The sequence below is a fragment of the Cebidichthys violaceus genome, unplaced genomic scaffold (genome assembly GCF_023349555.1).
Source record: "Cebidichthys violaceus isolate CVI_PGR_0920_01 unplaced genomic scaffold, fCebVio1.0.p SCAF_31, whole genome shotgun sequence".
Taxonomy (NCBI): Eukaryota; Metazoa; Chordata; class Actinopteri; order Perciformes; family Stichaeidae; genus Cebidichthys; species Cebidichthys violaceus.
Window position 1 is genome coordinate 796,919 of NW_027176495.1, and position 14,620 is coordinate 811,538.

A 14,620-nucleotide genomic window follows, 5' to 3' on the forward strand; every position below is an offset into this window, starting at 1 on the left:
TGTCATAAAATGGTCATAGTATAGTATGTCATAAAAATGTCATAAAATGGTCATAGTATAGTCTGTCATAAAAAAATCATAAAATGATCATAGTATAGTATGTCATAAAAAGTCATAAAATGGTCATAGTATAGTCTGTCATAAAAAAAGTCATAAAATGGTCATAAAATGGTCATAGTATAGTCTGTCATAAAAAATCATAAAATGGTCATAGTATAGTATGTCATAAAAAAATCATAAAATGGTCATAGTATAGTATGTCATAAAAATGTCATAAAATGGTCATAGTATAGTATGTCATAAAAATGTCATAAAATGGTCATAGTATAGTCTGTCATAAAAAAATCATAAAATGGTCATAGTATAGTCTGTCATAAAATGGTCATAAAATGGTCATAGTATAGTCTGTCATAAAAAAGTCATAAAATGGTCATAGTATAGTCTGTCATAAAATGGTCATAAAATGGTCATAGTATAGTATGTCATAAAAAAATCATAAAATGGTCATAGTATAGTCTGTCATAAAATGGTCATAAAATGGTCATAGTATAGTCTGTCATAAAAAAATCATAAAATGGTCATAGTATAGTCTGTCATAAAAATGTCATAAAATGGTCATAGTATAGTATGTCATAAAAAAAATCATAAAATGGTCATAGTATAGCATGTCATAAAAAAAATCATAAAATGGTCATAGTATAGTCTGTCATAAAAATGTCATAAAATGGTCATAGTATAGTCTGTCATAAAAAAATCATAAAATGGTCATAGTATAGTCTGTCATAAAAATGTCATAAAATGGTCATAGTATAGTATGTCATAAAATGGTCATAAAATGGTCATAGTATAGTCTGTCATAAAATGGTCATAAAATGGTCATAGTATAGTATGTCATAACAAAAATCATAAAATGGTCATAGTATAGTATGTCATAACAAAAATCATAAAATGGTCATAGTATAGTCTGTCATAAAATGGTCATAAAATGGTCATAGTAGACTTATCGTGATTTGCAAATACTAGTGAACTCAGGTCTGTTCTCTGCTGTGTTTAACTAAACTCTGTGTCTTCCGGCAGCCGGAGCAGATCACCAGGCGCCGCTGGCTGCGTTTCCTCCCGTTCTGACCTTCGGGATGGCGTTTCCTCCTCCTCTTCCTCCTCCTCCTCCTCCTCAAAAGGCCAGTCCTTCCTGCTGCGGGTCCTTAGGGCTGCGCTTCCCGTCCAGCTGATCCTTCTGCTCTTGATCGGCCTGGCCTGCCTGGTGCCCATGACCGAGGAGGACTACAGCTGCCACTACGCCAACAACTTTGCCCGCTCCTTCCACCCCATGTTGCGCTACACCAACGGACCTCCGCCCATATGAGAAGCAGCCGAATATCTACCTGCTGCTTTGCCAAGGACTCCACTGAATGTTTCCTCTTCACCTAGTGCCCTAAAGCAACAAACTCTTCCCCCGCTGGGGGGGCTATCATGCTTTATGAAGTGATTCAGCGGTGATATGAAGACTTCTCTCTGTTATATTGCACACCCACTCTCCTGAAATCACCTCAACCCTTTAAGTCCACTCTCCAGTATCTATATGGACCTTCATTTGGAGAACCCCTCTCCTCAATCTAGATATTTCCTGTTGTTTTAACCCAAATGTGTATATTATTTTTTAAGGTTTATGAAGAAACCTGAGAAATCAAAGCACTATTTATATACTGTATGTTGGGAGCCAAAGTCCACCGTGCTTTTTAGTCCATGATATCCAGTGCTGCTACTATTTATTTAGCGTTCAGTTTATAGATTGTTTGTTGATGAAGCTGAAGAACCCCCTTGAGTGTGGGATGTTGTACCTGTAAACTGTAGACCTGCAGTTTGAGTAGCAATCATTCAGTCTCTGATGTGAAGTTTATTTCCAACAGACACGTTGGAAGAGCTACTCGGACCGAACGACGGAAACCAGCTCAACGGGAGCACTCTCTGAAAGATGAGCTTCATGTCTTCTGCTTGAAACATTTTTATTGGAAATGTCTTCAAACGGCGGTAAAGCTCAAATTGGACCCGATAGGACTGACGTGAGCGCTGTCAAACATAGTGCTCTGAAGCCGTCCAGCCAAGATGGACGACTTCTTCCCCCACTAGCCACGGCATTTATTCCTGTTTTTAATTTCAGTATTTAATTATTTGGGGCAAATATGAAAAAAAAAAAAAAAAAAAAAAACAGCTCTCATCTGATAAGTATGTTTGTTGAAATGCCTTTGAATACAGGCGGTTATTTTTGTATCTGTCTGTTTGAGCATGCACTTGAAAGTCCCCAGCTTTTAAGAAAGCCAAGCGATCACTGGTAGTGTTTTAGTAGACGGCTGCGACATATTAAATAGTGAGCTTTGTAATAACTGCGATAATTATTCTGCGGATCAGAATCTGTAAAAAAAAAAAAAAAAAATGCTGAAATATGAAAATGTTATTTATGTATGTACAGTTTGCTAAAGCCGACTTCATGAAGAATACTCTTTGCGAATAATAAAACATGAAATACTTTCCTCGGCGTTCTCTCGGGTTGACTTTGGGATACAAACACAAAAACACGGTTAACAATATTTTCCCCATGAATACTTTTATTTTTATGCACAGTAAACAAATGATATGTCAGTTCAGGTTTGACTGGACTTCAACAACTCAAGTGGCCAAATCATTTTATTTTATGGAGGCTTTCCATACGTCTCAGTGGCACAGACTCCACCGCTAACGTCATCTTTTTGTTTATCATACATTTTGATTGGCTGTAGTGCTAAAGAGTAAAGCTTCAACAATGACTCATTGGAGAGGAATATGTTCAAGAACTATTTGGCAATTAGTCATTTTTCAAGCAAAAAATGCCAAATAATGGATGGGTGCAGTTTCTCAATTGTGTCCGTATCAGATATCGTCTTAATCTGATCATATTCCTTCCTTTTAAACAGAAGTATTGCATATGTGCACAGACATCATGATACATTTTTCGGAGGTGTGTAAATCCAGCCAAACTCAGCATGTAATCACCGAATGAGTGGATGAACAATAAACTGGTTGTAGCTTTTGAAGTGTTTGAAACTGCATCAAGTCAAAAATCTATGCAGAAAATCAGATTGGAGCCACTCATAGCTCTCTACCACACAAACACACATTTAAGAGAAAGAGAAGATGAACTTTGGTGCAGGTAAGCACAGAGAACAAACCAACTACACACAGAAAGCTGTGGATAGGGGGAAGCTTAGCAAAATGAAAGCTTGGCTTCCTTCATTATGTAATCGGTGTTCTTGGATTTGATCGTGCAATTTTTAGCTATTCAAAATTCAACAGACGTATCCTCCGGCACTCATTTCACAATTTCATCATTTGAATAATATTCTTTCAAAATATATCGAATTTAAAAATTTAAAACACAATACCTGATTTTAAAATCATTAACAATATTGTAATTTAAACACAAAATAAATTAGAGTTATTTTCACCAGTTTTATCACAGTCAAGTGCATAATCATCCTTATTATGTAAAAGTACAAATAAAGCCCAATAGCCCCTTAAAGCCCAGAGGAAGTGCACTTTGGTCTAGGCAAACAAAAAGACAGAATTAGCTGCTCGTCATTTCAAAGCTCACAAAGTGCCACAAAACGACCTCACGCCTGCCGTTTTGATTATAATAAGCTGTAATGTAAAATCACAGATATTATGAAAGGCGGCATAAAAAGATTAAGTGCATTGACGCTCATATTGTCGTGAATTGGAGTAGTGCAAAGGAAAAATATAAAGCTACAACTATAAAATCACTTAATTTATAAATAATTATCTCATGAAATTAATTGAAATACAACCATTATACATCCTTCCCAAGCCCCTCTCATTGTGTACTGCACATATCTATGACCTGCAGATGGTGCTTGCTGAGCTCTGGCTCATAGGATGTGGGTGCAATCAGAATGGGACCCTCCATACTGCAGGACTGTGGGGGCTCTGCTCGGGCTCTCATGGCTGACTCGGGGTCCTGAACCGGAGCTGCTGCCGCCACTGCTGCTGCTGTTGTTGTTGTTGTTGTCGCTGGTGGTGCAGAGAGTCTCTCCGTCAGCGTGGAACCACGGCTCACCTGGTTTGTCTGGGCGGTGGAGGCGGTGAGCGTCCAGCATCTCGAGCAGCAGGTCGTACAGAGGAACTTTGTTCTTGCACTTCATGCTGTAGAGATGCTCCATGCCTTTGTTACTGCAGAGAGTTAGGAGAAAAAAAAAGGGAGATGAGGAAATACGCAGTTTAAGAATCAGTCAGTTAATGGGGGAAGCTAGTTTCAACATAACATAACATGAAGGCTAGTATAGTCTGTCATAAAATGGTCATAGTATAGTCTGTCATAACAAAAATCATAAAATGGTCATAGAATAGCATGTCATAAAAAAAGTCATAAAATGGTCATAGTATAGCATGTCATAAAAAAGTCATAAAAAGGTCATAGTATAGTCTGTCATAAAAATTCATAAAATGGTCATAGTATAGTATGTCATAAACAAAATCCTAAAAAGGTCATAGTATAGTCTGTCATAAAAAAGTCATAAAATGGTCATAGTATAGTCTGTCATAAAAAAATCATAAAATGGTCATAGTATAGTCTGTCATAAAAAAGTCATAAAATGGTCATAGTATAGTCTGTCATAAAAAAGTCATAAAATGGTCATAGTATAGTCTGTCATAAAAATAAAAAAAAGTCATAAAATGGTCATAGTATAGTCTGTCATAAAAATACAAAAAAGTCATAAAATGGTCATAGTATAGTCTGTCATAAAAAAAATCATAAAATGGTCATAGTATAGTCTGTCATAAAAAAAATCATAAAATGGTCATAGTATAGTATGTCATAAAAAAGTCATAAAATGGTCATAGGATAGTCTGTCATAAAAAAGTCATAAAATGGTCATAGGATAGTCTGTCATAAAAAAGTCATAAAATGGTCATAGGATAGTCTGTCATAAAAAAAATCATAAAATGGTCATAGTATAGTCTGTCATAAAAAAGTCATAAAATGGTCATAGTATAGTCTGTCATAAAAAAAGTCATAAAATGGTCATAGTATAGTCTGTCATAAAAAAAATCATAAAATGGTCATAGTATAGTCTGTCATAAAAAAAATCATAAAATGGTCATAGTATAGCATGTCATAAAAAAGTCATAAAATGGTCATAGTATAGTCTGTCATAAAAAAGTCATAAAATGGTCATAGTATAGTATGTCATGAAAAATCATAAAATGGTCATAGTATAGTCTGTCATCAGAAAGTCAGAAAATGTCATAGTATATTGTGTCATCAAAAATGTTGAAAAAATGCCATAGTATATCGTATGTCATGAAAACGTGATTTAAAAAGGTATGTACAGCATTTAATAAAAATGTCATAATCAATGTCGTAGTACAGCATGTCATGACAACTTGATTCAAAGGTCATAGTACAGCATGTCATAAGAAATGTCTGGGTACTGTATGACATACAAAATCATTAAAAATGTCATGAAACATTAACATTAACCATAGTGTATATATATATATATATATATATATATATATATTAATATATATATATATATATTTATATATAGTCCACTACATAGTGAGTGCGCTATTTTTTTTAGTGCTGTCCGAATGTGTAGGGAGAATTATTTTACTCTATATAGTGGACACAAAGTATCCCAGAATGCATCGTGATTTCACCTCATGTGTCTGATGTGGGAGAGCAGGAGGAGCAGCTGGGCCTGCCGTCTCGACTGCTGCTGAATGGAGCAACCCGATTGGCTGATATGATGTATGAGGGTGTCTGTGATGGTGTCCAGCATGAGCTGGACGGCTGCGGTGTCGTGGAGGGGCTCCATGGTGGCTGTGCAGAAGGAGAAGGCACCTGACAGAGAGAGAGAGAGAGAGAGAGAGAGAGAGAAAAGAGACTTCAGCAGGAGTAATACATCTCATATAGACATGAAAACTCACTCAAATTGAAACCATTTCAAGCTAAAAAAAAAAAAAAAGTAAGCGATCTGACTCACACATGGATAGAAGAGCAGAGCATTAACTACAGGAGCAGTATTGCCCACGCAGCAATCAAACGTTCACCTGGCTCTAGCAGCTGTACCAGCTGTGTCATCCCGTCGGTATTTCGGTCGACTCAGTTTCCCATATAGAATATCTCAATCTCCGGGACAAACACGGGGCCTCTTGTTGCCTCATGTTGTCATGGGAACAGTTATCAGGCATATTGAGGATGCAGGCCTTTCCAGAACACTGTGTTCGCCTAATGTGCCCGAGTAGCGCTCAGAGCCACACCTCTGTGGGTGTAGTTTGACACCGTTTAATATTTACTGAACAAAAACGTAGACCTGCGACAAAGTGGTGTGGGATTGCAAAAACCACGGCAGAGAGCTTTTGTTTTTATTAGGGAAGTGTCTCCAGGCACTCGGTTGACACTCTCACAATGTTGCCTCACCTGAGTTGAGCAAGATGATCGCTTTGAGACAGACAAACTCCTCAGGTTTGAGTTTGAGCAAGCGGAAGCGGGAAGTGGTGGCCAACAGCATGTCAAAGATCTCAGCCATGCCTTCGACGCAGTCGCCTTCATTCCTGGAGAGCAGAGTGAAAGAAAACACGGCGGAATGGTTTCATTTCTCTTTTGTTTCGTGTTAAGAATTCGGAAATTTACACAAAAACAGAGTCCAACATCTGAGCTGTATCAGTAGAACAAAAAAAACAACAACCCCTGACTTCATCTGCAACCATGAAACTATCCAAAGAGCGGCCAGATAAACAACTAATGGACCGAATGACTGTAACACTCCAGTTGTCAGCACCGTTGAAAAGTGACAGAAAGGTGGATAATATCCAGAACCTGGAGTGCGAGATTGAACTGGACAGCACAGAGCCAAGAGAACCCGTCAACCCTGACACACAGCGTTTTAGTCATCATGTCCATTTGGTGAGGACTCTGTAATACACTTTTGAATCAAATGGGACCATCAGACACATCAGAGGGTAAAAAGCCGTCTGTCTGCATGCCTCCCTCGTCCTTATCTCCGTCTCCGCCTCCCTCTCTTTTTCACTCAGAGGTAGACACTGTGGTTTGGCCATCTTGTTTACTTTGAACATGGGGGAGTGAAGGGAACAGGCTGTGCCGGCGAAGCAGAAATCCGTGTACGCATCTCTTATGTTTTTGTCCTCTCTGTTCGTCATTTAGTCTCTCTCTCTCTCTCCTTCCCCGTCCTCTCTCCCTCCATCGTTCTTCCGTTTCCATCATTCCTTGCATTGATTCCTTGATTAAATCTCTGTCCTGGTTATCGGCTCAGCACAGTAATGATGAGGGGTATTTCAGGTGAGAGAGAGAGAGAGGCTGTTCTCGACTCCGTGGGGGGCACGCAATTAGTCTTTCAGTCTAAGGCGGGCGTGTTGGGGTGGCACAATGGCTGGAAAGGTGTGAAATGGGAAATCTACAATGCTGATGTCTCACTCTTAAGATTTGTGTGAGAGTGAGAGAAACAGGGGAGAAAGCCAGGCACAGAGAAATAGGGTATGAGAAAAGTAGATGCGTATTCCTGGCTACCTGTCTAGTATGAGGTCCTGCGCAAAGATGAGTTTGCCGGGGCAGTGGATTGACCTCCAGATGAGCCCGATCATCAGGACCTCCAGCCATGAGCTCTCCAGCAGTTGCACCTGGTCGTGGAGGCCCAGCTGCAGGAAACCTAGAAAAAACAAACAAACACAAAACGCGCATTTGTAAAAGTATCCTGGTGAAAGGACCAAGGTGATTCACACGAAGAGTAGGTTCAACACGTTTGTATAGCAGCCGTCCAGAAGCCATATCAGCTCTTTGACTAACAACACCGGACAATGGGCTTCATTCCAGGACGCGATGTGAGAACAAATGTCCTCTCATTTTACTTGGAATTCACAATTTGTTGTTGTTTTGGTGGCTGAGAGTACTCAAGATAAGAAAAAAAAGACATCTTGTTTTCACGGCCCACACTTTGTACAGCACAAGGAAACGTACGTTTTGAATTTGAGGAACATCAATAAATGCCTGAATATTAGGAAAATCGAATTCATATTCAACAGCGATTAAGCTCGTCTGCTTCTGACATCCATTTGGGTGGTGAGTATTCATACACAGCACAATGCCTGTCCTTATGTAGTGTTTAAGAGGCATTACCTATGATAATAATAAACCATCCGCCACACACCTCCAATGTGTGATCAAATGGGTTTCCTCATTCAGCACAGCTGGGTGAAAGCAGATATGGATGGTCAAGACGGTTTGGTGCATCTAGAGTTGACTTATCTCACTTTTTTCTCTTAAAACATGAAGAGACATTTAAGGGGAATGTTGCTGCATGAGACCCACTCTTTGTTTTATCCTGATCCACAAATGTTATTTGGAATAAAGACCAAATAGTCCCAAATAGTCCAAATAGTCAAAACTCTGGAGTCGATAAGAGTTGTTGCATCGGTGCTGATTAATTGGAGCGGTGGGTGTTAACTGCAGTATGCTGTGGAATATAAATGATTTTTTTTGTGCACCTTTTATAAAAAAATATGCATGCTCTCGTTATCTGGCAGGGAATGGCTACTTAAATTAAACTACCTGCAATCTCTGCACTCTTCGGAAGCCTTATCGCCGGCACTCAGCTGTCTCAATTCATATGTAATTACAGCCAATTCACTCCCATTGTCCCCCTCTGTACCCTGTTTTGGACCCCTCGCAATTAAAACTGTGTGTCTTTTTAGGCTTTTAGTGACGCACAGGGATGTAACACTTACATGCGAAAGGGTGACGTGTTCCATACCGCATCTCGGCTCTATGGGGGGGGGGGGGGGGGGGGGCTCGGGGATTGCCCAAAAACAATCCTCTCAAAAGGTGATTGACTGTAATGACCATCGCTGTAATGGCTCTGCATGCGCGTGTGTGTGTGTGTGTGTGTGTGTGTGTGTGTGCGCTCCACTATAAAGGTCTTCCATATCTATCAAAAGCTACAAGCATAAGCAATAATTTGACTTTATTAAAGTGGCTGTTCTGGCTCAATGACCTGATGATGTCAACGGACCTTGAGGAAAAGACGTTTCCACTGAGAGGCTTTTATTTCACTTAAGAATCCTACAATCCAACACTTAATAATCTTAATGTTCTGCGCGACATTTATCAGCGTTCTGTATTTTTTTTTATGTTTTCAGTAACTGTATCTCCAATCTTTTAATGGGCTATTTATTTTATCTTTTTTGCACCGCGTCGATAGCAACAGACAGCAGTGTGTGTGGAGAGTAGGACGTCTGTGGAAGTGTGCCAAAGAGGCCTGTTAAAAGGTACAATATGCAACAAGTGTGGTTCACATAATCCCTCTCAATCATCACGTATGACCCACCAAAAACACAGCTTCACAACAAGCCTGACATGCAGAAGTCAGACAAAAACAAAAACATGTTTATAGCTTATTATTTAACTTCATGCTCGCATGTCGTTGTGTTATCCATTACGTTATGTACCATTCAGTTTCATCTTCTTCCCTCAACATCTACAGACGCAATCTGTTAGACGACAACAAGGTATTTGTTGTATCTAAAACCGTGGCGCGAAAAGGACAGATGGTTCATTTTTGGACAATGATAAAAGTTGTACCACCAACTGTAACTATTCCCTACAGAGCACACGCTGCAGACAGGATGCATGTGATGCTAATGGACCATGAATGTATCCGGGCACGTCTCAAGAGAGTCTTAACGATTCCACTTATTTTTAGGTTTTTTGCTCCAAAACAGAATTTAGGCCAGAATATGAAATGCTGAACATCAACATCTGGTAAAGCACTTGTCATTATTCTGCCTCTATCAGCCGCCTCTGGATACTGTCTGTTACAGTAACTTTGTAGCAGAATCTTAGTCATTGCTCCTTTGAATTGACATTGTAAGCGTATCAAGCAGTACCTGGGAGCTTCTTGGCCCAGGCGATCATGTGGACGAGCTCCTTATCGGCCATGCTGGTGAGCAGGGTCATCATGGTGACCTCGGTGTAGGGTCGGCTCAGCTTCTGACGAGAGCACAGTATCGGGGGCTCGGCGCACTGGAGCAGGAGGAGCACCTGGGGAGGCGGCAGAGAAACCCAAAAACAATGTACCCAGAAGAATCAAAGCGTCAACAAGCACGTCTCAACATCCACTAGCTACGTATTTATGTGTGAATATATGAATATTAATGGTCCTGACCTGGTCAGGAGGCATGCTAGTCAGCATTGATTTTCCTCCACCGCAAGCACTGCTGATGCTGCTGCGCTTCCTCCTGTCCTGAGAGGGCGCTGTCCTGTGCTCCAGGTCCTTAGAGGCCTTGTCTCTGTCACCGAGGTCAGACCGTCGTTTGTCACGCCGCAAAACACGCCCGCGGTCCTTGCGCACACCTTGGAACACCCAGTAGGGTAATTAATACATATTTACACCACAGAAACCAGGAAAGAAAAAAAAGCCACAAACATGGATGAACACGGTGCCAAACAAAGTCGTCAGGCTTCTTCCTTAACACCGCTCACACATAACTTTGTATCCTGTTTTTAACCACGAAGTCCAGCGGTGAAGATTACATGGATGCCTGTGTGATTCAAGAAGTATGAAAACAAAATGTGGGTGTGTTTTAATCAGCAGTCGTACTCCTTAAGAGGAAATCACTTCAAGGTCATGCTACAGTTAGTCTCAAGCTTATCTGCATCCACCAGGACTCTCAGATAATTTGTGCCAATCCTCTCAGCAGAACACCGAGGTTGATAGATGTCAATTTTTTAAAATTTGTTAAAACAAGGGCAATCAAATGAGCTTATTTTTGCTGGAATTAAAACAACAAAGAGAAAAGCTAAGTTATGCAAAAAGAAAAAAAATCATAGAAGGCTTATCAAACAATTTAACCAAAAAGAAACAACAGGATAACCAATAACAACACAACTACATTTAGTAAATGGAAAAAAAAAAAAGTACATCTGCAAAATAAAACAAAAAAAGAGGTTGTTCTTGGAAAAGATGGGAAATCTCCCGGTGCGTCTACCCACCTCCTTTCATCATGCCCACTTCGTAACACTTCCTAAGACGGCAAGCCTGGCAGCTCTTCCTCCGATTCCTGTCAATAGTGCACTGATTGGTAGCCGGGCACATATAGTCATTGTGACCTGAAATGGAAAAAAAAACCATTACTTCAAGACACTCCAGTGTTCAGTTGAGATTTATGTTATTTAGTTGCCAGGAACACTCTATTCCCATTTTAAATGGATCCGAGATGGAAAAAAAATTAAAACTTGTCTCCGTCATCGCCATGGAGACTATTGGTTTCTTCCGTTAACAAGACTTTCTCAATATGCCGGAGCGTCATATCACAAACATGGCTATAAGTGACAACAGGAGGGTGTACATCCTGTAGCATGAAAGACGTGAGACGCAAACACAGAGGAGACATGGATAAAACCCTTAAAATCTCTCAGTTCAATATCACAATTTATGACACATATTTCACCTTCTTTTTCACCTTTATCAAGCTCTCAGTTTCACAATATCACAATTCACTTAGAAGCTAAAGTTTGCTTATTTCTCCGTTGAGGTTACGGGCGCTTCACTCGGATACCGTGAGCCTACTGATCGGCTGACGCACTAAATCCCCGTCCTGTATTATATTCTCTGTTGTGGATGTTTTTAAGACTCCCAGATGTTCCTGATTAAATCACACTAAACGGTCTTTTGTTGACTTACAGTACAACACTTTTTTTTTCTCCTTTTACAAAGTCGGCTATTGTACTGGTAATTGTGTCCTTATAATTCTAATTGTGCATGACAGACACGGCACTTAAGTCTGAGCATTTCTTAGTCGTGACGTCACAACTGGATGAAGGAGACAGGGTACCTACCCTGGATGCTCCTCTTAAAGAAGGCCTTGCAGCCCTCACAGGACCACACCCCGTAGTGGTACCCAGAGGCATAGTCGCTGCACACGGCACAGAAACGCGTCTCTTTGGCCATCTCGAAGCCCCCGGCCCCCGCCGCGGCCCCCGACTCCCCCAGACCGTACGACTCGTCGCTGGTGCCGCACTGGTCCTCTCTGGAAGCCGACTGCTGACTGGACGGCACACTGCACAATGTGACAGGACGTGGATTTCAGATCAGTTGAATTACCTCATAATTCTTCATAGACAACGACAATAAACTGTGATGCAGATGAAATAAATCTAAACATAAATAAAGGGCATTTTGTCAACAATTGCTCTCATGAATATTTTATGCCAGCAAATACTTATTTATGATTCTAACTGCTGCCTTACAAACTTTAAGTTGACAGTGGCAGAGACAACAGCAGAGCACTATTTTCCACCTGAGCCAGGAAGCAATCTGTACGTGTGCTTCAGTTGTTCTTGCGTATTGTTCCCTTCTCAAGGTCTTTGACAAAGTCCTTAATCTCTGGAATTAGAAACCAGGGCAAAGCTTGAGCTCTTCTATTGAGATAGTGGCGTTGTTTAGTTTGAAGCAAAAAGACAAAAAAAAAACAACAACAACAATGCAGTTATATAATTGTTTTGTTTATAACTGCATTGTGAGGACTGACTAGAATGCCAACGCCATAATTCGTGAGTGAAAGATATTAAATACAGTTATGTGGCAAAATGCCCTAAAAACATTAGGAAACACCAAGTCAGTGGAGACAACACAGGACAATGTGTTGTCTCTTCAGGGACATTATTCTTTAACTTGCTGGAATCACGACAGATTGGGCAAAAACAAAACCGGAGAAACAAATCTGACTTTGATTTTGTTTTGATTGCAATTATTTTTTTCATCATTTAAATAATCAATAAAGCACAAACAAAACTGACCGAACAGAGGTAATCACCAACTTACCTTAATGAAAGCAGCGATTCACACCTGTTGACGCAGAGCTTAAACAAATCATTTCTTTCCAGCCACACAACAAACACTTTTGCCGACTGCGGGGGATAAAGACAAGCGTTACTCCCTCACCTGTAGACGTGTGTTGAGGTGGTTTCCAAATAGTGGTGGCTGGGTGGGTGCAAAAAGGGGCTGAGTCGGGGGCTTGAGGGTACAAACACTATGGGACTGGTAGGCCCACTACCCAGGGACTGAAGGCTGCCATCTGAGGGTGGTCTGTGGGAGTCTAGCGGAGCAGAGTAGAAGCCAGGGGTGGAGTGGCTGTAAAGAGGTGTTGGGGCAGGGGTGGGGGCGGCGTAGTCGTAAGTTCCTTCCAGGAAGTCCACAGTGGCTACCCCTCCAGACCCCCGGCTCTCTTCGGGGTACATGTCACTGAAGTGGGCACGTGGTGCAGGCGAGGGATGTTGCGGGGAGAGGGTCTCCAGTTCTGAACGGGCTGGGCTGATCCTGGGTCTGAGTAACGGTCCACAAGGCTGTCTGCTCTGCGTCGGGCTCTGCCTGAGCAACATCACAGCACAACAGCACTGATATGGAACATGATTTAGACTTGCTCTCACAATTGGTGGGAGGGGGAGTGGAGACGAGTGTTGCGCTCTCTCTTTCTCTCCCTCTCTCTCTCTCTCTCTCGCTCGCTCTCTCCTGCCTTTAGTCCAACAAAGCCCGTCAGGCAACTTGAAGGGTCCACTATTCTTCCAGTCCCTTTGCCCTATCTGCCTTGAGCTTCCGCCCACCGCAAAAAAACCCAAAAAGACATCCAAAAAGACTCCTCCCCTACTAGTGGGATAAAGAAAGAGGAAGACAGACAAGAGAAATTGTGATTCCAAAATAACTCCCCTGCTATCTCTCTCTCTCTCTTTCTCTCACAACCCCACTATAAAAGGTTCTCTTCCAACTTCACCCTTTTCTTACATCGAAAAGCTTTTTTGTAGCTGAAGCCCAGAGGGAAAAAAACACCTGTAAACTAGCAGGGAGATGATTACCAGATACTCAGCAAGCTACCAGCGTGACGTACGACCGGCCTATTTCTGTAGCCATGTTATTGAATACACCTGAGACCGCAGTAAATCAAATCACTGTGGAAATGAGAGACATTGGGACAGTGGTTTTAAACAGCGGTGGCTAAAAGAAAGCCCAAATCCAGCAGGACGCACTACTCACCTCTCACACGTGATGTCACACATATCCTCTTCTGAGGCTCCTCGCTCCCTCTTCGCTCGTCTCTCTCATATCGCTGACTCTCAGAAACAGAGCTGGGATAATTGAACACAATGGGAACAGCGGAAAGGTTAAAAAAAGAGGATAAACAAATTAAAGATGCGGCCAAATCGATAACCAAACCACGGTGCGTTTCAGTGCCAGGTCACCATAACACAGCAAACAGAGCAGGAGGTCAAACCTCATTCCACCAGCCAATACTTACATAATCAATCCCAAATGAGGGAATAGATGTTGTCTTAAAACAGATGGTGCATGACATGAATTAAATATTTTAACAAACATTACAGAAGAAAATTACAAATATTTTTTAAAAAGAAGTCATATTTTCCTAGTGATATTTCATTGAAAGGAGGATATTATAAGAGCACAACACGGAGCAGTTAATCATTACTTCATCAGGTCAAGTCAAAGATAAAATAGAACTTAAACAAATACAAGATTTGAGAAATCAATGTTCATGT

General features: G+C 41.0%; 2 protein-coding genes across 7 annotated transcripts in view; one reads left to right on the plus strand and one right to left on the minus strand.

Annotated features, from left to right (window-relative positions):
- syne1a (spectrin repeat containing, nuclear envelope 1a) overlaps positions 1 to 2,528 on the plus strand; it is a 123,313-nt gene extending 120,785 nt beyond the window's left edge. For all 6 annotated transcript variants that reach the window (XM_068724679.1, XM_068724676.1, XM_068724678.1 and 3 more), the window contains one exon: positions 1,078 to 2,528. In XM_068724679.1, coding sequence (XP_068580780.1) covers positions 1,078 to 1,363 — 286 coding nt within the window. In that variant the 3' untranslated portion in view covers positions 1,364 to 2,528. The remainder of the gene's footprint in view (positions 1 to 1,077) is intronic.
- A 55-nt stretch (positions 2,529 to 2,583) lies between these two features.
- On the minus strand, positions 2,584 to 13,761 carry esr1 (estrogen receptor 1). The gene is made up of 9 exons (XM_068724682.1): positions 13,014 to 13,761; positions 11,909 to 12,129; positions 11,063 to 11,179; positions 10,236 to 10,423; positions 9,958 to 10,111; positions 7,586 to 7,724; positions 6,479 to 6,612; positions 5,716 to 5,899; positions 2,584 to 4,221 (listed from the first exon to the last, which is right to left on the minus strand). The coding sequence occupies exons 1-9, from the start codon at positions 13,448 to 13,450 to the stop codon at positions 3,921 to 3,923; spliced, it is 1,875 nt and encodes a 624-aa protein (XP_068580783.1). The 5' UTR covers positions 13,451 to 13,761; the 3' UTR covers positions 2,584 to 3,920.
- Between the last annotated feature and the right edge of the window lie 859 nt (positions 13,762 to 14,620).